Source organism: Gossypium raimondii, chromosome 12, assembly GCF_025698545.1.
Source record: "Gossypium raimondii isolate GPD5lz chromosome 12, ASM2569854v1, whole genome shotgun sequence".
NCBI classification, from domain to species: Eukaryota; Viridiplantae; Streptophyta; class Magnoliopsida; order Malvales; family Malvaceae; genus Gossypium; species Gossypium raimondii.
Window position 1 is genome coordinate 48,657,587 of NC_068576.1, and position 24,510 is coordinate 48,682,096.

General features: G+C 30.0%; 3 protein-coding genes across 3 annotated transcripts; 1 reads left to right on the forward strand and 2 right to left on the reverse strand.

The window, feature by feature from the left end:
* Positions 1-1,958: 1,958 nt before the first annotated feature.
* LOC105764688 (40S ribosomal protein S2-3) lies at positions 1,959-3,545 on the forward strand. The gene is made up of 2 exons (XM_012583365.2): positions 1,959-2,526; positions 3,145-3,545. Exons 1-2 carry the CDS (start codon positions 1,993-1,995, stop codon positions 3,235-3,237), a joined length of 627 nt encoding a protein of 208 aa, XP_012438819.1. The 5' UTR covers positions 1,959-1,992; the 3' UTR covers positions 3,238-3,545.
* A 3,598-nt stretch (positions 3,546-7,143) lies between these two features.
* Positions 7,144-10,181, reverse strand: LOC105764686 (flavin-containing monooxygenase FMO GS-OX-like 8). The gene is made up of 7 exons (XM_012583361.2): positions 9,510-10,181; positions 9,356-9,426; positions 9,118-9,279; positions 8,953-9,035; positions 8,098-8,233; positions 7,712-7,885; positions 7,144-7,560 (listed from the first exon to the last, which is right to left on the reverse strand). Exons 1-7 carry the CDS (start codon positions 10,063-10,065, stop codon positions 7,366-7,368), a joined length of 1,377 nt encoding a protein of 458 aa, XP_012438815.1. The 5' UTR covers positions 10,066-10,181; the 3' UTR covers positions 7,144-7,365.
* Positions 10,182-19,746: 9,565 nt separating this feature from the next.
* On the reverse strand, positions 19,747-21,740 carry LOC105764687 (remorin). The gene is made up of 5 exons (XM_012583363.2): positions 21,471-21,740; positions 20,888-21,102; positions 20,453-20,663; positions 20,216-20,297; positions 19,747-20,087 (listed from the first exon to the last, which is right to left on the reverse strand). Exons 2-5 carry the CDS (start codon positions 21,075-21,077, stop codon positions 19,896-19,898), a joined length of 675 nt encoding a protein of 224 aa, XP_012438817.1. The 5' UTR covers positions 21,078-21,102; positions 21,471-21,740; the 3' UTR covers positions 19,747-19,895.
* Between the last annotated feature and the right edge of the window lie 2,770 nt (positions 21,741-24,510).

Genomic DNA, 24,510 nt, shown 5'->3' on the forward strand with positions numbered 1-24,510 from the left:
CCATAGCTCAAATTTCAGTATTTACTACAACCGCTTTTGGTCTCCTTTGTGATATTGAATAAAGCTACCAGCAAAAACTGCTTTAAACATTGAATGATTTTCTGCTTGGTTACGGTCTTAATTTACAAAGTCGAATGGTTTGTCATCTCAGATGCAATATCCAAGTCGGAACCCTTGGGGACCGAATCCGAATTTCAGTCCAAGGCGGTCTGAGAAAGAGCAACTAACATCACTGAACCCTTTGAATGCCAGCCAAACAAAAATCCTTGTCCAAGGCTGAATAGCTGTTCCGGAATAAAGCAATTGGAATCATCGAGCAAGAACGCACCTCAACAGTTAATCCATTTTTATTGTGAGGTGTGCCAAGTGCCTTGCTCATGTTCTCTCAACTACAAAAACCACCTAAATGAAAAACACAAAGTCAAGCTTCAAGAACTAAAATTTGGTAGGAAAGATGGTGATGAAGATTGCGAAATGGAAAACCCGAAACCGAGATGCGAATTGTGCAACATATGGTGCGTCGATGCTAATGCGTTGAAGCAACACTTAGCAGGCAAAAAGCACAAGAAAATGCAGGGGAAAGTAGCAACAGTTGAAGGTGACATAGGAGAGGAGCTGAAATGTGAATTATGTGGCATTGGTTGCCCAAGCAAAGATTTGCTTCACCTGCATTTCAATGGGAAGAAGCACCAGGAGCAGTTAAGAAAGGAAGGACAGGCTGGGAATGGCGGCGATGGAGCGCAAAATCGTGGGCAGAAGAGATGCAGATGGTGTGGTACTTGGTGCATAGACAAGAGTGGTTTGCAGATTCATTTGAGGGAGAAGAACCATTTCTTGAATGAGTTAGAGGTGAAAAAGAGACGATGGCAAGACTTGATCCGAGACATTGAAGCAAACAGTTTAAACTCACACTAGTGTGTATATATATTGAGTTCTATTTTGTTTAGACCTTAAATAAAGGTGGAGGGATTAACTTTTAAATTTATGAAAAATATAAGGACTTAGAGTATATTTTAACCAAAATTTCTTAATTTATTATTTTTAAACTAATTTTTAATTTCTAAAATTAACTATCATCAGAGACTTTATATTGGAGATATATAATTAACTTTGAATAAATTCAAATAATAATTTAAAATTATATTCAGATTATAAATAATTATCTCTAAATTAAATCGGGCTGAACGAGAATCCGACCTGTTGACAAATCTACTATTAAACCTTAGCGCCAAAAATTTTAACCCTAGCCGCTCTCGTTTTCTCCTGTGATTAGTGATCTCTCCCACTCTTTTTAGCTTCAAAGCCTAACAAAAAACATATGGCGAAAAGAGGCGGAGAACGTGGCGCTTTTAGGTAGGGGTGTGCAAAATTCGGGTAAAACTAAAAAAAACTCGGTTAACCGACCGAATTCGGTTAATCGGTCGGGGGTCGGTTAATTATTTTTTGATTTTTCGGTTAACGGTTAATTCGGTTCGAAATCGGTCGGTTAACCGATTTTTTTCGGTTTAACCAAAAAAATTAATAAATAAAATTATAATATATAAATAGGCCCACTATTCACCTAAACCCAATCCAAACTCAAGTATTCAACCCAACCCAATCATAAAAATTACAAATAATTTAATAAATAAAAATAAAATTCTAAAACTAAAACTAAAACTGAAGTCTAAAAGTCTAAAAATAATTTAATTATGTTGGGATTCAATTCGGTTAATTCAGTTAATTCGGGTAATTCGGTTAATTCGGTTAATTTTTAACCAAAAATAAAAAAACATATAATTTTCGGTTAATTTGGTTAACCGACCGAATTAACTGAAAAAATTTCGGTTCGGTTAACGGTTAAAGATTTTGAAAGGTCGGTTAATTCGGTTAATGATATTTCGGGTCGGTTAACCGAATGAACACCCCTACTTTCAGGCGTGGATTTGGCGGCGGAAGATCCGACCGTGGCCCAAGAGGCAGGCGTCGTGGCCGTAGGGACGAAGAGGAAAAATGGGTTCCGGTGACAAAACTCGGCCGCTTAGTCAAAATTGGGGAAATCACATCCCTCGAGTAAATCTACCTCCACTCCCTCCCCATCAAAGAGTACAAATCATCGACCAACTCATCGGCCCATCGCTGAAAGACGAGGTCATGAAGATCACTCCCGTCAAGAAACAAACACGCGCTGGACAGCGCACGCGTTTCAAGGCCTTCGACGTCGTCGGTGACGGAAAGGGACACGTTGGACTGGGTGTCAAGTGTAGCAAAGAAGTTGCCACTGCTATAAGAGGGGCTATAATATTGGCGAAGTTGTCGGTCATACCTGTGAGGAGAGGGTACTGGGGGAACAAGATCGGAAAACCTCATATGCCGTGTAAGGTTACCGGAAAATGTGGGTCCGTTTCCATTAGGATGGTCCCGGCTCCAAGAGGTGCGGGGATTGTGGCGGCGAGGGTGCCCAAGAAGGTGCTTCAGTTTGCTGGGATTGAAGATGTTTTTACTTTTTCAAGGGGTTCTACTAAGACCCTTGGTAACTTTGTCAAGGTATATAAGTTTGTCTCTATAATGTGTTATTGTTATCTAGCATTGTTTATGGTTTCACTTAGATCTATATGGAAATGCTTGTTACATGTTTTAGTTCCTACACTTGAACTTTAGGATAGCTGGTTAGTATTTGATGCTTTGATACTAATGGTATGTTTGATTTATTCTGGATTGTTTTAATGATCTGAATCACATATTATGAGGTTTATGTATTGAATTGATTGGATAGATATCTTTGATAGTCGTGTTTAACCCTTGTTAAAGCATGGGTATGGGAATATGATGCTCCAACATTGAAAATTTAGAAATGAGTATGCCTGTGTTATTCGGTGCATGTGTAACCAACACCCAATGTAAAGTCCGAGTAGCATTGGTCACTAATGCATTATGTTCCTTTTCGTGTTTGTGAAATGAGTTATAGATGATTTCCATCAATGATATTGGCTTTCTTCTTTTCCTGAACATGTGCTAGCAGTGACCAACCAACCATATATTCTTTTCCTGATTTTTGAGAAACTAGTGTGCTTTAATGTTTATTTGCTGAATGGCGATGGAGAGATACTTATTGGGTTATTAGTGATATCTGATTACTCATTGCTCATGCAAACGTGATTGCAGGCGACCTTTGAGTGTCTCCTGAAAGGGTATGGATTCTTGACTCCAGATTTCTGGAAAGAGACACATTTCACAAGGTCTCCATTCCAGGAGTAATGATCTGTTGGGAAAGAAGAAGCAGCAACCGTCGATGTATGATTTTCTTACATGAAGAAGTTCCCTTTTATCTTGTTAAGAAGATGCTTATCTTCACCCATTTTTGCTGGTTTGGTTTTCTTACGAGATAGATATTCGATAGTTGTTCAGCAACTGCAGTTTTATTCTTTCTTATAATCTAATATTGATTCTTTACAAGATTGTGGTTCCATGAGCGGTACATCTTTTTTACTTGTGCACAAGCAGTGACAATTTGGGTTCAGAATAAGATATGGAGATGCTAAGTGGCCTTCATGTTTTATATTAACATCGAGGCATATAAATTAGTTTACGTGTTGTTGATTAGCATTTATTTTGAAATTTATATATCTTCTTTTGATTTTAGGGTTTAGGGTTTTTGGTTAATTTATATACTTGAAAAAATTTGACTTTTGACTTTTAATCGTAATGTAGGACGGTGGGGTTTTGAATTAACAATGAAGAGAGAAGGCTATTACCGATAATCCAAACAAATGCTCCAATTACTAGGCCCGGCCTCCTAAAGAACAAACCCATTCCATTAATTTAATGTAGAAGGTTGGGCATCTCTTCTCTCCTCTCAAACTTGTATTGGTCTTCTCCTCAAGCAATCTCACTACTGCATGACATAGACGACGAGGCGGTCCCAAGAAATCATGACTGGAACTAGAATTCAAAATTGAAATCTGAGAAAATTAAAATTGGGATAAGAAGAGATGAGACGCAGATGCAAAGAAAGTTTCTTCCCAGTAATGTGGTTAAAAAGTTCCAAAGCCAACTAATAAAAAGCATTATGCACCTGTTAAATCCATAATTTTTTTTAGAACAATCAATTCAAAGAAAGAGAGAATATGAATTGTTACCTGATGAGACTTGGATGTTGCTTGTTAGAATAGTAGAGCTATGAAATAATAAATTAGGATTTGGTATATCTAATCATCAAGAGTAAAAGTTAGATGTGGAAGTGTATACCTAAAAATAGAATGTTAAAAGTAGGGGTGAGCATTTGATTGAATTGAGTGAAAAAAGTTTCAAGTTGACGAGCTTTATTTTATCATCTTAATTCGATTTAAATTTTTTTCGAACCGATTTGAATGAATTGATATTCGAATAGAGTGAAATTATTGGAGTTAAATTAAAAAAATTAAACATATCAAATTAAAATCTTATTACAATATAATTAATTTCATGTTAGAACATATAAATTTGAAACCATATATATATATATATGAAAACTTTTTCAAAGCAAAATAATAATAATAATATAAGCTTGAATCATTAATTAACTTGTTTAGGTCTCTAAAATTATTATTCTAGAGAATTTTTAAATTTTTCATATATATATTTTTGAAATTTTATAATTTTAAAAAATATGTATATAAATTTTGGAATTTTTATAAATGTTTTGAATTTTAAAAATTATTTAAAATTTTGAAAACTATTTTGAATTTTTGTAATTTTTGTTGAGAGAGACCAATTTGCTCATTTTCAAACTTGATAGGGACTAAAAGAGTATTTACACCAATATGTTATTCAAATTGAATTGTAAAATTTAACTCAATTGAACTCGAAACTCAATTACTTATTCGAGTTGACTCAAATATTGTGAATAACTTTATTTAATTGACTCAAAATATGATTTTTTGAAATATGTGTAATTTGGAGACTATAACCTTAATATATAACTTTTGCATATTAACTTTAATTTCTAATAAACTCATTATTAATTAGAAATTAGTTACTAATCTATCTACACATATTTGACTCATATTTTATTTGGTAAATGAAACCCAATAATATATATAATGCGGCATCTCATATTTTAGATCCGACGATCGGATTAAGAGTAAATTGTTACACTCATGGTTATTACTAATTATTATTACCGTTAATTAATTTATATATTTACTGTTACATATTCGTGAGTCGTAAATAAATTATTATTCCCACAATATAATTTTTTCAAATTAAATTTAAATTTTCTTTCACAAATATGATAAAAATTATTATTATTATTATTATGAAAAGTTTAATTTTCATTTAGGACCATGTACTAAATACCAAACATGACATGGATTGATGATGATTAGAAGATTATATTAACTATTAAGGTTAAGAAGTAAAGTGTAAAATGATGTTTCATTATTTGTCTTACAAACATTTTATGTATGAAATTTTCCATGAAATTTGGATGTTATGTCGGTTCTTTTACATGTTTTCTTTGGAGAAATGGGTAATTTTGATTATTTATATATTTTTTTCTATACACTGATTTGGATTCATCCATTAAATCATAAGGAAGGTTCTAAATTAGATGACAACAAAAGTGCAATAAAATCTTTCAGGGTAAATTGTTTGAATTCAAAAAAACTCTCAGTTTGATAATTTTATTTATATTAATCTTAAAATTTGATAATTTTTCAATTTAGCCCTTCAATTTAGATATCGTAATACTCGAAGATAACCCCATATCACAATTTGAAAATTTGAAAAATATTACATAAATTATTAAAAAATTAAAAATCTTATGATGACATAATATCATCATACTTTAATAAAATTAAAGATTAAAGACTACACTTTAGATAACCCTCATTTTATACTACAAAAAAATTATTTAAATTTCAATTGTGTTATTTGATTTACAAAAATATACATACTAATATTAATTAAATTATAATTAATTCCATATATTAAAATATTTCACAAATCTAATTTTATAGAAACAGAATTAATGGAAGTTTTAATTTTGTAAGAATTTTTATTTTTTCCTATTCTCGTATACAATCACTTAATTAAAACAGATTCAACGGCACATAGCCTGCTAGACTTATAGCTTGATTCAGATCACCGGCACGTAGCCTGCTAGGTTTATAACCTGATTCAGATCACCGGCACGTAGCCTGCTAGACTTAAAGTCTGAAAAATTCACCGGCATTAAACCTGCTAGGCGCTTAGCCTGAAAATCTCAATTTCACAGATACAAGGATGATTTCTCGTATATTTCTTAATAGCAACACACGTTCATAACATTTATATATAATTCACAATCTCAACTCTATCCCAAGAAAATTTGTAGTCCATGTTCGAATCATACAAGCATTTAAAATTTATACTTTTAATTCAATGCAAATCTTAAACATATATATATATATATACATTCAACCATGTATATCAATATATAATTCCATACCTAATTTCAATACATATACTTTTAATTTTAGCTCATCGAATATACAATAGATGTACATTTATATATATATATATATGTTCATATTCGAACTTCATTTATACATATATATATATATATAACACTCATACTTAAAATTCATTATAAGAACATATACATATATGTAAGCATGCTTATTCAAATATAGCATATACATATAAATTACAATTCACATATATATATCTATTTGAAACTTCTCATACAATCATGGGTTACATTCTCATCCTTAATAAAATCATACTAATTATTACTTTAAAATATCTGTTTTTCTAAATTACAATTTTTACTAAAATTTATCTAAATTCCAATTATGTAATTTTACGGGGTACTTTATAATGCAATAAGTTTAAGAATGCATTTTGGATTGCTCAGTCCTCTCTCGCCCATCATTATACAGTACTATAATCAAACTTAGAAAGCAAAACACAGTATATTAAATAATGAATATTACAATAGAATTTTTCGAGCTAATCAAAATTACAAAACCCTAAACATGAATCGTAAAATAGATATAGATTATATTAAAATATTAATAATAATAAATTAATATGATAAATCCTCGTAAATATCTAGAAAAAACTAACAATTTGATTTACTTTTCATTGGATTTTAGAAATAAAAATATATAAATTCTCCTTACAAATTGATTGAGATATATATAATATTTAACCAATATACCTTCAATAATCACCATATATTAAAGCCTATAACATATTTCTTAAACAAGCATAGCCTTAGAACTAGGTTCGAAATCAAGCAAAACTGGAAAAATAAACAAACAAATATTTCAACTCTCCCTCAAAAAAACCCATAAAAAATAAAAGAGAATTATTTCTTTTAAAAAAATAAAAATAAAAAGTGACACATATAGCAAAATTCATTTAAGGTTGAACCCCAAGTTGAGTGAAATGAGGGCTTTGAAGAGCTTGCTGGAGCAATTCATCATCACCATCATCCCATGAATCCCTGTAAGTCTCCAAATTGGTGAATGAATTCACTATTGCTGACAAGCATAATTGTTTTCTCCATTCTTCCAAATGTGGGGATTCACTATAATCTGCATACTTGTCACAATACTGCAAAAACAAAATCTAAATTATTAGCTTCAATTTTTTGTTAGAATGTGGTTGGATAAAAAAATAATTTATTAATCGTTTTAAAAAAATTAAATTGTAATTTTAAATTCATAATATATTGATTATATTGTAGATTATATAAGAGAAATACCTCAAAATTGGCAATGTCGTGAGTATCGGAGACGGGAATACCAGCGAGTTCCCTTGAGCGATAAAACTCTTTGATAGAGAGCATCATATCATCATAGGATGGCAATTCTCTTTTCCCCGAAAGCACTTGTGCTATCCATTTTGCTTGTGATTCAAAGAAAGGGAACCCTATTAACTGCACCAATTCTATTATTAGAAACATAAACGTAAAAATCAAAACGAAATATCATTTTAAATGCAAGTAGTTGATATCATTTGATGTAATTTATGCAATAAAATATGTAATTAGTAGTTTGGTCAAAAGAAAAAACACAATGCTTAAAGGAATACCAAAATCCCATAAATATGTATATATATATATAAAATGAATGATGAAAGAACCAATACCTTTCTTGGAATGCCAATAAAAGAGAGGGAAGGAGCAAGCGATGGTGGGAAAGTATGCTCAAAAAGGGGTCCCACTCTATTGTCATCAACACCTACTATTCCTTTGGTGTCAAGAAATGGGAATGCGTATGAATACCTACATTATATTTTACACTCATTTATTAATAAACTTTACTTTATACCCAATATATCAACATTTATTTCTCACTACAGGGTTTTGCATTTTGATAAAATGTTTACTCTATTTCAATAATTAAATTTAAATTTAAATTATGTGTTTTAATCAGAGTTTACAACCTTGATTATCAAGTAATTTGATCATACAAACTCTAATTATATACATAAATATAAATTTTTAAAATTCAATAAAAGTACTGTTTTAAGTTAAAATATTATAATTAAATAAAATGGGCAGCAATAGATGTATGTTAATTGGACATATATATACATAAAATATCGAAGTTGCTATGATTATGAGATTCATGGAAAAACACAACTTTGATTCATGAACAAGTTGATTGGGCAAGATTTGAGGGTGAAAGTAGGGTCCCATCTTTTTTAAACAATAATAATCATCCAATCAGACAAACAGGGTTTTGAAATTGAAAATCTTATTTTGTGAATAAAAAAATACGTCAATTTAAAAAATGTAAAATTTATAACAAAAAGAAAAGGGCCTTCTTCTCCTTCTTCCACTTTTTACTGTGGAAACTTAAAGTCACTTTGTCTGCTTCATTATTGGTCTGTTAACATATATTATAATTTAAAATGATTGGGGAGGGGGGTGCTTAGAAGAAGATTTCTAATGCACCTAAAATCCAAAACCCAGGAATGTAAGACTTATTGTTTAATTACCCAGTGCAATATATGATAGTGTCAGCTATGACACAAGAGCCATCTTCAAACTCAACCCTTCCATCTTCATGAAGAGACTGTATCTGCAACCCAAACCAAAAGAAAATGAATCCTTAATCCAATGAACCGGATTCAATTCGATCCGAAAACGCTAATACACAGTACCTGTGGGTAAAGATGCAAGTTCCGATGCTTGGAAATGACATTGGATAAACCTTCGGTAATAACTTCCAGGGATTTGGCACTGAGGTACACTTCCTTTGCCACTTTCACTATCTCCATTGATATATCTTGCCCGCTTAGTGAATTTCCCACTATCACCACCACCTGCAATTAACAATTTCATCACTTTTTAATTGACTGATATCTGAAAGAAACAATCAGTGTTTTAATAATATAGTACCTCATTCCTAAATGGCTCTGGAACTCTATAGACGTGACTATGAATTTGCTTCCTTTTCCATGCATCCATTCCTACAAAAATCACAGGTTTGCACCTTCAAAACCAATAATCAAACACTAAGATAAGATGAAAAAGGGGAGAATGAATTAATTACCTTTAATGGAAGGCAACCTAGGTTGAGAGTAATGACCCGTGGCAACAATCACAGCATCGAACACCTCTTCCACCCTTTTTTCACCCTTTTTTTCTTTGCTTTTAACCACCCACTTTAGATCTTTCCCGAAAACACCATAGTCCAGCATCCCCACATATTCAACCCTGGTATTAAACCTTATCATTTCCTTCAACCCAAAATATTCACAGAAATCTTTAAGATACAACCACAGCTCCTTGTGACCTGGGAATCTCCTCGTGTCCCTGTTTTTCTTCGACACAAATGGGAAATCAGTGAAACCCATGATCTCCCTTGGGGATACAATCCTTAGTGAATCGTACACGCTACTATGTACGTCTAGAAATTTGTTTTTCCCCAGTGGATCTTCCTTCTCCACGTTTGGTTCGTACAACCACTGCCCACCTATGTCGTGGTTTTGCTCCAAAACCACCGCCGTGTGTCCCTCTTTCCTTAGCTCCCTCGCCGCCACCAGCCCCGACGGTCCGGCGCCGATCACGCACACGTTCTTCGTCGATTGCCCCTGCTCCGAAACCATGGTAGCTAGATTATAGGTTGGATGAGGTGGGGGTGAGGGAGGGAAAGAAGTTGGTATGCAACAAAATATATTTGTAGGTAAATGATATGATTTGGTGGTGAGTTATGTGTGGGATTTATAGTAAAAATGATGTAGCAAGTTGTTATTTATTAGAAAAATATAATAAGGGAGTGAAAATTGAAGAAAGAAAGCAGATAATAATGGTGACATAGGGATGGTTTGCTAAGCAGGAGACACACGTGATCAATTAAAATCATGATTTTTGCCTTTCTCTAACTTTCAACTCAGATCTTTTGCTTTCTAAAGTTACTCAAAACACTATCATTTTTATTTTCCCTTTTGTTTTTTTGCCAAATAAAAAGAGGAAAGCTGTTTTTCATTCTCATCCTGCGCATCAATCGGTCAAACTGATTTCTTTATAATCTCTATTTTGTTCTATGGTGAGTTCTTTATTAAAAAATTTAGAATAAGCCCATTTATAGATATTTATATTTTGATGCATATTCTTGTTCGTATCTGTGAATCCTTGGATGGGTAAAATGTTTTAAGTACATAGCAAGCAATGAGCTGTCGCATTGATCTCCATGCATAAAATTGGACGGTCATAAATGAACCACATATGATCTCACTTGATGGATCCAAAAGGCATGGATCCACAATTTTTAACATATATATTGCTAAAATTTTTATCAAATATTCATTCTATCCCCATTTTTAATATTGTATAAAAACTAATAATTTTATTGGTTAAATAAAAATATCTTTCCTACTCTCTTAATTGTAATGATAATTAGTTTTAATAAAATGTGTCATTTTTTATATAATATTAAAAATGAGACCATTCTTTATAATTATATTATATTATATTATATTATTAAATATTTTGTTATCATAAAAATATTAATATTCTCTGGTGGGGTTTAGAAATTAGATCTAAACGAATTGGGGATAACAGCCTACACAAGTACATTACTAGCGAGACATACCTACAGGTTGTGTCACGGCTCCATTTGTAAATTATTTCACCTCTCGATATAAATTTAATTAATATGGAGGTTTCACATTCTTAAGCACTTAAGTTCGAGTTTCATTGCATATGATTTTAATATATAAGTCTTCAATTCAATCATATGCTTATAGTATGTCCGAGCTTTTTTACATTTTTCATCTGTTGTACTTCATATTAGTTTGATTCTATACCATAGTTATTTAAACATATACTTATACTTGTATTGTATTTGTGATATTTATAATAATAAAACTCTAAAAAATATTATGCTAATATATTTTATATTAAATTTAAATAAAATTATTTATTTAATTTTTTATATAGCTACATTATTATTTAATTTTAATTCAGAATAAGGAAAATGATAAGACCAATCTGTCCTAAAGAAAACAAAGCAGCTTGAGAATAAATCGGTGGGTACCAAGCCTAGACAATCACGTTAGTTTTAGGAATTAATTGCCCTTCATTTATTAAGGAAATATATGTAATATTATATTCTACTTATGTTAATTTTAATTTTTAATTAGTTGTGTTATGTAAAAATTTCAATCATTCAATAAATATAAATATATATAATATTCTAGATTGATATGATAGAGATATTAAATTGATTCGAAAATTTATATCGATAAATTTAATATTTAAATCATTAAAATATTAATTGTTAGAAAAATATATGAAATGATTAAAATTACTTTAATTTTACAACGGTGTGAAATCCTTCTCTAAAATATATAATAAAGTTATTTATTTCAAAAATAAATTTCACAAACAGACATTTAAGTTGTAAATAGAAAATAAAATTTAAATATAAGAAATAAAAACATATAATGATATTTTATTGATGTAGGATACCCACAATTATAATGCCCCTGCTTGAAGCCAAGGAGACATGAACAATCATGTAATAGCTTGAGGAAAACATGTTTTGGGTACAATTTTCATAATTTGTTTCTGCTTAAACGAATTCTTTAAATATATACATACTATAATATGTCTGTTTTTTGTTGCTTGCTCGCCACGTAAAGAAAAATAAATAGAAGAATATACAAAACAATATCATAAAAGATTCTGGATGCCTTTATTAAGACGAATAAATCATACAAGATTTTGAGTGTTTTGTTAAAACAATAATATGGAAATAAAAAAAAATAAAAAAAGGCATAAGTATTAGATTTTGGATGGATAGATATCTTTATTAAAACTAGATTATTTCTTTTTTATGTTTTAGAAAATCTGAGTTAAAGTTTTAAATATAGTAATATTTAATTAATAAAGATAGATATAATTGAGTTATTATAAAAATATATATAAAATATGAGATAAATTAAGATAAATATTAATATAACATATTAAAAACAAGCTTGTATCTTATACCTGTTTAATACGAATTCGAACCATATTACTTCATCCTCATTTCTATTTGGTTGATTAAAAAGCAAAGTGGAAAATTTAACTATTATTAGACTTTGGGGGTGGGGAGATTTTCCTTATTCCTTAATAAAAATTTTAAAATATTTCGAGGGATTCATAAGGAATTATACCAAACTATGGAGCCCGACCCTCGGCTATCTCTTCTCTTCGTCTCTGATCATGAAATATAATTAGTTGTACAAATATATATATCATATTATGCGTTTACTTACGATTAATAAATTAATTAATATAATTTGAATTGAATTTAATAAAATGACTAATAGACTAATTGGTGTAAATTTCATTTGATAATAAACTAATTAATGCAATTTATTTTTTATTTGCAAACATAAATGATAGGTCTATTAAGTCTCTATACGTAACTCCACATGATAATCAAAGTGACATGGGAAACTTGCACGACAACTTTCATTATTAATGATGATCTTAAAAATAAATAAAGTAAACTAATTAAAATTTTACACATTGATTAATCAATGGCAATTAAGTTAATATGATTAGGATTATGAATGATTAATTAAAGCACGTAATTAACATATAGTTTTCTATTTTTGGTATTATGATACACACGTTGGAAGTAATTGTAATTATTAAATGGGTTCGCTTAACTGATGCATCTACGTATTATTTAGACTTGTATAATATAATGTTAATCTGGTCCAAATTATCCTTTATTAATTAAAATTTAAAATTAATTATACAAAAATTTTAATGAGATTATGAAAAGTGAAATAGAATTTTGAGATGGTTCAGTCTCAACAAACGATTAAAAACTATGAGTTCCAATATAAAAATAATATTTTAATTTTACTTATCTCAATTAAATTTGATCATGGATTGAGTCGAGTTAGTGTAAAGTTTTAAGTTCATTTTTTAAGTTAGGGTTCAGCCCAAAAATAGATCTAAAATTTTGCTTAAGCCCGACCCAAATAAAAATATTAAACTCGAGCCCAGTTTGCCCATATTAACTTTTTTTATATAAAAATAAATTAAAAAATATAATACAACAAATACACTACAAACGTTAAAATAAATGTTTCCCAACAAATTAAAAATACATTAAAAAAGTCTTAATACTTAAATAACACTAACATAGTTGCAACTTAGCAAGTAAATGCCTCTAAAATAATAGCAATATTCATACAATATCCAAACAATAATAATAAAATAGTAGCAATATAATAACGAAATGGTAGCAAAACAACAACATATATAACAGCAATAAACAATAAAAAAATAGTCAAATTCAGGTCGGGCCAGGTTAAAAAATCTCCCCAAAGGCCTAACCTATTTAGAAAACATGCATTATTTTTTATCCAATCTCATTTTTTAAGTCTACATTTTTATCCAAATCTTTCAATTTTTCGAGCAAATCTTCGAAAAGAACAGGTGATTCAATCTATGAACTTGCAAAATGTAAGAAAATTTAAAAAATACTAATCACATTTTCTTGCCATTTAATTTGAATACACATATTTACTTCTATTACATATTTAATTATGATTTCCTAAAGGGTAAAAGACATGTTTTTTTTTCTTTCTAGTCAAAAGTAAGTAATCAAACATTTGTCTAGAGAGCAGCACAAATTTAGGTAAAAGATTACAAAAGAAGAAGAAGAAGAAGAAATCATTGTTAGGCACCAAATCTTTCAACTACCAAAATTAAAACTAAAAGAAAAAAGAAAATCATGTTTGGGAAAGCTTCAAATAAAGTTAAAACACATTTAGATTGCTTTACATTTCCCAAAGCCATTTAATGGCTTCTTCATGAAAAGTAGTCAAAAAAAATATTGTTTAATAAATAAAGGAGAATTAATGATGTCTTAACTATGTTTTAATAATTATAACCCATATATATAGCCTCGAGAACATTAAATTTAAATGGTTTAATTTCTTGCGGAAGACTTCACTTTTCATATGGTTTGACTGAATTGTCTATCCCCTTCATTACATTTATGTATAGGATGATAGCTAATTTAACTTTTTTTACGGGTAAATTTTAAAATAGTCACTTTTGTTTGCCTCAGATTACATTTTAGTCACTTATGTTATTGTTTTGTTACGAAATGGTCACTCTGCCGTTAAATGCCAACTTGAATGTTCAGTTGTTGGGATGAAAATATGTTTTTAATTACGTAAATTTAATTTGGATTGCCACGTGAGACATATAAGTTGGCACTTAAAATCCATTTGGACTGCCACATAGGACTGTTGTTAGGGAGGTAACGAAGTTTAATGGTAGAGTGGCCACTTCGTAACAGAACGACCACGTAAGCGATTAAAACGTAACATTTCAAACATAAATAACTAAAATGTAATCTGAGTCAAACAAATGTGACTATTTTTATAGTTTACCCTTTTCTTAAATATATATAATTACTTTAAAATTCGAATTTATTGATCGAGTATTTTATTTATATTTGTTGGCTAACTTATCATTTGTAATATACCATGTTTTTAAGTTTTAAGCAAAATTGATGAAAGGTGTGTAAGTAGTTTGCAAGTGACTCAAAAACAAGTGGTGGCAGAGCATTACAACCTTTATAAATAATTAGGTATTTGGATAGCAAATAATACATGGAAAATACTAGCTGTAATGGTTTTAAATGCACTGCACTGCAGCTTTTGAGTAATCTTACAGCCAAGGGCCATGAGTAAATTTGTAGTGAATATCTTACTTCAAGTTTAATACAATACAATATACCTTTTTTTAAGTAATTATATTTTATACATATTTAATTAATATAGATATCTTTATATTCATATAAATACAGTTAATTTACCAAATATACATAATTATTTGACCAAATATAAATGACAAGTTACAGAAAGGGGAAAATAGCAACTTGTTTGTCCATTATAATAATTGGAGGGTGCTTTGTTGAAATATACTTGATGGCAATGCAATTCATACGATAAGACTAGACATCTAGCATCTAACGTAGCTCCCGTTATCATGATTTGTTCCAACAAAATGACTTTACTCCTCTCCTTTATCCTTCTATTTACTATGTGTGAGTTTAGATGCACGATATGTTTATAAATAATTAACATAAAAATAGTAGTAGTGGTGAGATTAAATATTATAGCGTGAGATAATAAATAAGTTAAACGTATCCTACCGCCCATCCAAATTCATCTTAAGAGTTGATCCAATGCAAGTAAAAAAAAATCTATATCATTTGTAACTACATTATAAGTAAATTTTCGTTTTGATAATTTAATTAAAAAAGTTACAATTTGATTACTGAATTATTTGAAAGTTTTTATTTAATTCACTAAACTATTTAGAAACTTTTATTTAAGTCACTGAATTGTTGAGTTTTCTTAATAAAAAAAAGGTTATGCCAACGAGCTTTAAGCGATGATTCAACGATGGGTACAATGAATTAATACCCGTCAAAGAGTAAAAAAAAATAGCTTAAATCCAAGTCAATCTGACCGTTTGGAAATTGGAGAAAAAGCTGCTTGAATTTTGGCTTATAAATTTTAAAGGTCCAAAGTTTTTTCATACAAAAAAAAAAACTGAACTGTAAAAAAGGAGAAAGAGAGTTTTTGATTGGTGCAGATAGTACGAAAAGAGAAAGCTATATACTCTCGATTTTAATAACTCAAAAATTAAATGAAACTTTTGAATAGTTTAATAATCAAATTGTAAATTTTTTAATTAAACAATCAAAACAAAAATTTATCCATCATTTAGTGACTAATAGTATAGTTTATCAATAAGAAAATAATGGCTTCAAACATAAATAAGTCTAATTTCTTGTAGTAGTGTATTCCTTAAATAGGATCTAATTTGATTCTTCCCTAAACATAACAATCCGTGATGGGTTTTTCTATTTTATTGTTTTATAATTATGTTTAAACTTTTTATACAAGTTAAAATATATTTAATTTTTATATTTTCATATATTTTCAATTTATTTTTACTGTTAATATTATTTTTTATTTTTTTAATTTCCATATTATTAATTATTTTTCTAAATTGTTAATATCATGAACGTTGTTCTATTAAATATGTTGATGTAATATTTTTAAAATAAAAAAAATATTCATTTAATAACCATATAATAAAATAATGATATTTTGGGTAATGGAGGTTGAGGGGGATTACTTGGTATAATGAAGTTTAGAGCGACATGCATTGATCGATCGAAAATTAGTAACCACATATGGGAAGCGAAATAGATTGTATTGGGTTTTGAAATATGTAAATTTCAGCATATCAAGAAATGAGACGAATGAGTTGCTCATCTGTCGGCTAAAGAGGGGTTTCGTCGAAAACATGATGTCTGGTGGGTGGAGGATGGCCCAACGATGATTCATGGACTAGTGGAGGAAGAGGGATAATTCACTCTTCAGATCAATTGAGGTCCATCGATACGATGATGGAGGAGGCTAGAAGATTCGATTATAGCTAGCGGGGTCAAATTGCTTCAGATCGGAGCGATTCAATGCTAGTTTTGGGTATCTGAAGCGATATATGGCATGTGGTGTGGATTGTGAAGAGAGAGAGAGAAACTATTTAGTTTTGTTTATTTAGATAATCAAGGGTCACAATTATTTTTATTGTCTAACAGCTTTTTTAGTAATAAATGCATACCCTTTTGTAAGGGTGAGTATTCAATCGAGTTGAGTCGAATCGAGTCAAAAATTTTCGAATTAGTCGAGTTGGCAAATCCTATTTTAGCAACCGAACTCAGTTTGAAATTTTTTCAAATCGAATCGAATCAAGTCAAATCGAGTCGAGTTAACGAGTCTTATTATTTATACTTAATGTTGCGTTTAGATGGACCGGTTAGTTAACTAGTAGATGAAGTATAATATTATTTAACTACATGAGCAATATAATGATTTTGTCTTTCAACTTAATGGGTAAACATTTATCAAAACGACGTAGTTTTGCCTTTTAACTTAATTATTTTGAATTCTAACTTTTAAAAAAAATAAACATTTATCAAAACGACGTAGTTTTGTCTTTTCTTATTTGGATTTTCGGTTAATTTGAATTGTGTAATTCATATTCGAGTTAATCCGAATAACTTGATTAACTATTTAATTCAAAATTTAAATTTTTTATCGAGTTTTGAATTGAATCGGATTTTGTTCACCCCTATCCTTTTGCAGTAAAAAAAAACTAAACTTACACTTTTTGAAAAAATAAATAAACTAAATTTCTTGAAATAAAAATAAAGACTTAAATTCTAAAAGTACGAAAGATACCTAAAACATAATTTTCCTTTTAAATTTCATATAAGCTCACACTTATACACATATTTATACGCAATTATAAGCCCATAATCATGATTAAACACCTATATTAAACAAGAAATGCATGCTTAAACACAGATAGATTTCTCAAAACATGGCAAAATACTTTCAACATTTGCATAACAATATGGACGAAGAAAGAAATATTAATAAGAGGGCGGGATATTTATTTAAAATAGATTTGTTGAAAATAGGTTCGATTTATTTCAAATAATGTATTTTTAAATACGAAACGATCTAGATCATCATTTTCAAAAATAAAATAAGTTAAATGTTTAATTTATATTAAATATTGTAATTATTTAGGTATTACTTATTTTATCAAATCAATATAATTTAGGTACTACTTAATACTAGTTTACCAAATTAACCTAAAAATGTTATTAAATTTATTATAAAAAATTAAATTCTATAAAAGAAATCAAATTCAAAAAAAAAAACTTTGAAGGACCAAACACAACTAAATGTAACCTCCCAAACTCGGCCTAGATGTTATTGCTAAATTGAGAAGGCTACTTTAGCCACCAAAATGACTAAGCTAACTTACGTTACTTTTTAAGACTTTAAATAAACTCATTTTAGAAAAAACCGTAGTTGTACTTTAAGTTAGCTTAAAAGCATTCATTCATTAGGTTGTGTATGCTTAGAATTCATTTTACTGTTGAGAGTGTTGTTTTTAAAAAACTGTTTTTCTTTTTTTTTTTTTAAAAAACTCGAAGTTAAACTAATGCAGCGGAAAAGCCATTTTTCAAGTCATTTTGGAAAATTAGTTGTCTTATTTTTCAAAAACAGTTTTTTTGTAATGTAGTGGAAATTAGGGAACAATATCAAATTTTACTTAAGCCTTGCATTATCCAGTTATTATGTTTAAGTAATTCATGCATGCAAAAATCCCCAAAAGAAAAGTTACCAAGCCACAGACCAGAAATAATTAAAAATTACAGGCCAAAACCAATAAAGACTTAATAATACTTAATTAAATAATAATAATCCGAGGTCCAAGTTGATTCTCCGAATGCCGAGTCCAGTCCTAATTTTGAGGTTTACCTGAAAAGTTAAACACTATTGGGGGGTGAGCTTATGAAAAGCTCAGTGTGAGTCGAATAATTATTTAAACGGACAAAAACATCGAATACAGTGAAACATATTAGCATCAACAGAAGAAAACAGAACCATCATAGGAATTTCATGTCATTACATAACCATTATCAATTTGATGTCAAACGGTGTATGAGTATAGGTCATCATTCATTCGAGTAACAATCATTAATTTCGATACCATTCAATACAACAAAATATAATGCGTAGCATAAATCAATAACATCTGAATATGTCGTGCACATGATGCAATGCAAAAAGGTTCCTACCCATGTCATCCGCTACAGACCATGAGTTCTCCAGAACCCGTCTGCCAAACTCCAAAACATTATGAGCATAGCTCGATGTGGTAAAACCACTGAATAATCAATAATATAAAAAATCTGCTAGATATCAAATAGTGCGATACAATCGCCAATAACACATATAATATGCGATAAAATCACGAATCCCCTCAGTATTCCAAGTGCAGTGCACTGACTACGAATAATGTGAACTTAATATGCCGCCGGTACTCCACGGAAGTCCTCTGTCAACCCAATCTTTCAAATTACCATTGTGTTGGTATCAATCAATATCATTCAATTTCACATACTTTACGGATTTTAAAGTTGCTGACCATGAGTTTTAAAGTTGCTCCATATCCAAAGCGAAGATCGAACACTCGACTACTTGTTAAGATAGGAGAGGCCCTTACCATCTTACTTAACTCTTGTGGTTACTAATTTTGTTATTGTATTTCTTACCCCCAAACCTTTAAATGGAGCCCAGTAAATCCAAAAAATAAAATGTCGTCCAAAATACAAATAAATCTCAACGTAAAAAAAGGGAACCAAAATCCAAATAAAACAAAGAAAGAAGCTATACCCAAATTTCATCTAATTTCTGAATCAACTGCGTTGAATACAGAGCAGAATATACACATTTTAGCTACCCCGCTGGGTAATACATAGACATTTCATGTTCTCACCATCTGAGTTGAATTGATACAAATGTTTACTTCTCCATGTTGTTTAGAAGCAGAAACATGAAACAGGAACCTTTCCTGAGGCTCTTATTTTCCTTGCTTTTTCTTTGATCTTCAATTCCTCATGTCTTCTTTTCTCATCCACCTCTGCTTTTGCTCCACCACCAATATGATCGATCCTTGATATCTTGGTCTGGTAAAGTTGTTGGTTTATTTTTATTCTCCGCTCCAATTCTTTCTGCACATTTTTATGGCATTTGTTAAGTCAATTCGAAAATACAGGCACATATCCCACAGAATTTTGAAACATCATATCTTAGTAGCTATATCCTAATACAAGGATCGGAGCAATATAGTTATCATCACCTTTCTCTTGTCCATTTTAACTTTGGCTCGCAGCTTTTTTTCATTCTCCCATGCAAGAATTGATGCTTTCATGTTCTCACACCTGCGCCTTTGCATATTAGCATCACCATATATTTTACAAATATTCATGCTTTAAATATTCTTATAGGGGTTGTTTCAAATTTTCATTTCTTTTTGAGATTATGATAATGTTGAGGCCTGAGGGTGTTGTCTCTGAATCTAAAACTTAATGATTACCGTTTGTTAAGTTTCTCCATCTCAGCTTTCTCCCAAGCATCTGCTTTGGTTTCACCGACATTGAGTTGGGAAGAGTTTCCCTTCCGGCTTCGGTCCCCGGCTTCCATGATCACCGGCCTACCAGAGGATGAACCGCCCTTTTTGCTTCTCGGTAAACTGCTCTCTTGGCTCCTATTATCCTTTTCCATTAGCTTTCTGCTTGAAGTTTCACCTTAAGAACATAAAACAGGATTTCATTGTTCTTCTCTGACAAAAGATCTTTCAGAAACTATTATATGCAGTTTCTTGGTATATGCTATTCGGATTATGCTGTATGTATTAGCACACATATATTTAGTTTTTTCAATGTTTTCTTACATGTAGAGGATCGTTGAGGAATCATATTCGGATATAGTACGACATGGGTGTATTAAGAATCGGAGCAAAATTCGTTACCTGCAGTTTCGATTTCCTTGCTGGAATATCGCATGGTTACTCTATCCGAACTCCGAACCCCGGTGATGGTATCTTGTGCAGATCTCCGTATCTTGATCCTATGTCGCGCTTCGTCTTCTACGAGGGAGTTGATAATGTATGCAGCGGCTGCCACTCCAACGGCCAACTCCGTGTTGTAGTCGTCGTTCATTTGCCAGGAAAACTGTCTCTGCTACCTACAAAAGCCAGCAATTGAATCATCATTGCCCCATGATTTATCATTACACCAGCTTCTACTTTCAGGTTAGACATTGCTCAAAGTTTTTTTTAATAACAATTTCTTATATAAATTTATAAAACAGCAATAATGTTCTGAAATAAAACCTTGGCATAAATCTTTATATTGTAATTTTAGATATGATACAGACATAATATAGATATATGAACATACTAAAATCACGAGCATATCAAAAACTTCTATAAATTTATAAAACCTTTAATACAATTATGTCATAAAAGAAGATATAAAAAGAAACACGAATGGTAACAGAATTTTCCACAATAATGCTAAAAACTTGATTGTATCAAAATTGGAGGTACTTACCTTGCTCCGTTGCCGGATTAAAAGTTTTCAATTATGCAAAATCTAAGAACCCAAATTCTTGTCTGATTCTCCATCAATTTTCTTGCATTTGGAAACTGTTTGATTGGAATAAAGAGCTTGGAGATGAAGAAAGACCTGTGGTGTTTTTAACCATGATTCTTCAAAAGGATGGCACAATGTAGAGGATATCTGTATTTTTTTTTGTTCAGCTTTTGATGAAAGTAAAGAATCTCTAAATGTCTGCAGGTTGCCTACAAGTTTCCATTTTCAATTCCTCCTTTTACTCTCTACTGAAGACATCTTTTTTTTTTTATATAAATAGGTAAAATGAAGGTTTACTTGTAAGTTGAAAGTTGCAAAATATGTGAATGGAAGTCTGGAATCAACGAAAAAGAGGACCAAACCCCACTCTAATGAAGATTCTCCTTGAATGGAAAGGTTGTGTTATCTCAATCACGAATGCATATACCAATGGCAAAGGCCCACCTGCACAAGATCAATCACCACCGTTGCTTGCCATGATTAAGGAACTCATGCAACTCCAAACAGTGTTGTGAAGTTTGGAATAAGATCATATTGATAATTACGTCTCATGTTGTTTGCTCCAAGCAAGAATCTTGCTTTGTCCTTCGGCTTCTTAATCCTTAAATAAGGTTTATTTAAAAAAAAAAAATCAACTTGATCCCACCCGAATTACAAATCAGGAATGAAATATTTTTATTCTATTCAACATAAAAAAAGATAAAGAGGAAAAGAATAGGAAGAGTTCACTGTGCTTGTGAAGGATAGTGGAACTTTTACCCCCATCCCCATGGAATTACATATTGATACTTCTATTTTGGTCTGTTTCTGCAGTTTCTACAGTGTAGAGAGCCAGAATGGAACATGGTAGCGTTTCCAGGCAGAGTAGTCGTAGTGAAGACATTTGCTCTTTAGTGTTTACCAGAGCAGCTTTATGTTTGTTAATAATATTTAGTAATGCTACAATATATATTGTATTATATTATTTAGGGTTTCCTCATTGGGCTTACTTTCGCACTGATGTAAGTTAATTGAGCGAGACAGATTACCATTTCAATTGGATTCACGGCGGGTCAATTTAACGTGATCTTTTAAAGGGTACTGTTTTTTTTTCCTTAGTTATATTTTAATCGTATGATTGAAATATTACACTTTAGTCATTTATATTATTGTTTTGTTATAAAATGGCCATTCTGTCATTAAAATCTGTTAACTACTAAACAACCGTTTGATGTGACGGTTAAAAAATAAATTTTTTTTATGAAAGTAGAATACAAAATTTTGCCCTAAAATCCAATTTTTCTCCAATTTAAAAAGAAGCAACCGCTGGATTTTTTTTGTTACCATCAGAGAAGAGCAAAACGACGAAGAAAAAGAATAAGAAGAAATGAACGCACCAACCTCCATACCTGCTTGCTATTGTGGTTACCCACAATACGTAAATAAACAAAGATGAAGCATATCCTTTTTATATGTTACATATATAGAAAAAAATGAAAAGATAGACTACCTTTTTGCCAAAAAAAAATCATAATATCTGAACCCAAAATCCAAGTAAAAAAAAAGAAAAACTATTACTTACTATAATTAATGCATGGACCCTTCATTGAATCGATTATTTGTTCTTTCATTTTAAATAAAAATCAAATTGATTGATGGAGCACTCAATTTGATTTCTACTATTTCAATTCAACAAATATGATTATGAAAATGGATAGTTTTCCAATCAAAATGAAAATAAAAACTAAAAGAAAAAGGAGACCAAGGGTTCTTTTTTTCGAGTTCAAGGATTAATCTGATGCATTGGTTTTGATTATTTTAGGAAACCAAATTAACATTTTCCTTTAATTAATTTAGAAAATCTAATTAATTAAATTTATTTAATTAAAAAATCAATTAATTTACTTGGTTAGAAATCCATGTTGACATTTAAAACTCATTTTAATTGCCACATTGCACTGTCGTTTGGGAGGTAACAGATCTTAACGGTTGAGTGACTATTTCGTAACAAATCGATAACATAAGTGACTAAAACATAACATTTCAAACATAAGTGACTATTTTAATAGTTTACTTTCTTTTCTAAATAAAATTATTTTTCGAAAATAATGTTTTGATTTAAAGTTCAAACTAAACTGAAGAAGTAATAAAATATATATCCTTTTTCTTTGATTTTCTTGGGGAAAGAAAATTTGGTAATATATATTGACATTGATGAGATTGTTGATTCAAAGTTGGTGAGATCCGTGCTTATTTTGGCTTTCGGCTGGACCACATTTATTTTATTTTAACATTAAATTACCAACTCATGATAATTTCTATTTATTTTGGGTTGAAATTTTAATTTTATTTAAAATTTTAGTAGTTCATTTGAGTTTTTTAACTCAATTGATATATAAATGTAGAAAAATATAAGTTTGAGTGTGTTGAAATTTACTATCTTTTATTTATAGATTAAAAAATATAAATAATTTTAAGTATTATATAAAAACTAATATAATAAAATTGGTTAAAAATTTCAGTACACATAATAATTTATTTTATCCTTTATATTTATATAATTAACATATTTAAATACACTTCCATACATTATTTGCTGATTGTCTTATCTTAGGGTCTTCAACAAGTCCAACCCTAAATTTATAAATTATGAGAATTATCGTTTCTGTTTAAATTTAATTATAAATTATTATTATTATTATTATTAATTTGAAAGAACAAAATTTTCAGACTGACCGACCGAGACAAGGAAATAAAAATTGTCCTCTATTATTTATATGTTTTTACTAAAGAATTATATCTCACATGTCCAAGTGATCTGTAAGAATGTTTTTTGCAGTAATAAGACAATGCATGCTTAATTAAAATAACATTTTACAAATCTTTAAAATATATATAGATGAAGATGATCATGTGATGATGACCACATTTCTTCTGTCTATTATTATTATTATTATTATTATTAAGGTAAATGGTACTTAAATAGTGTAAAATACATTTTACTTTATTTCAAGAATGT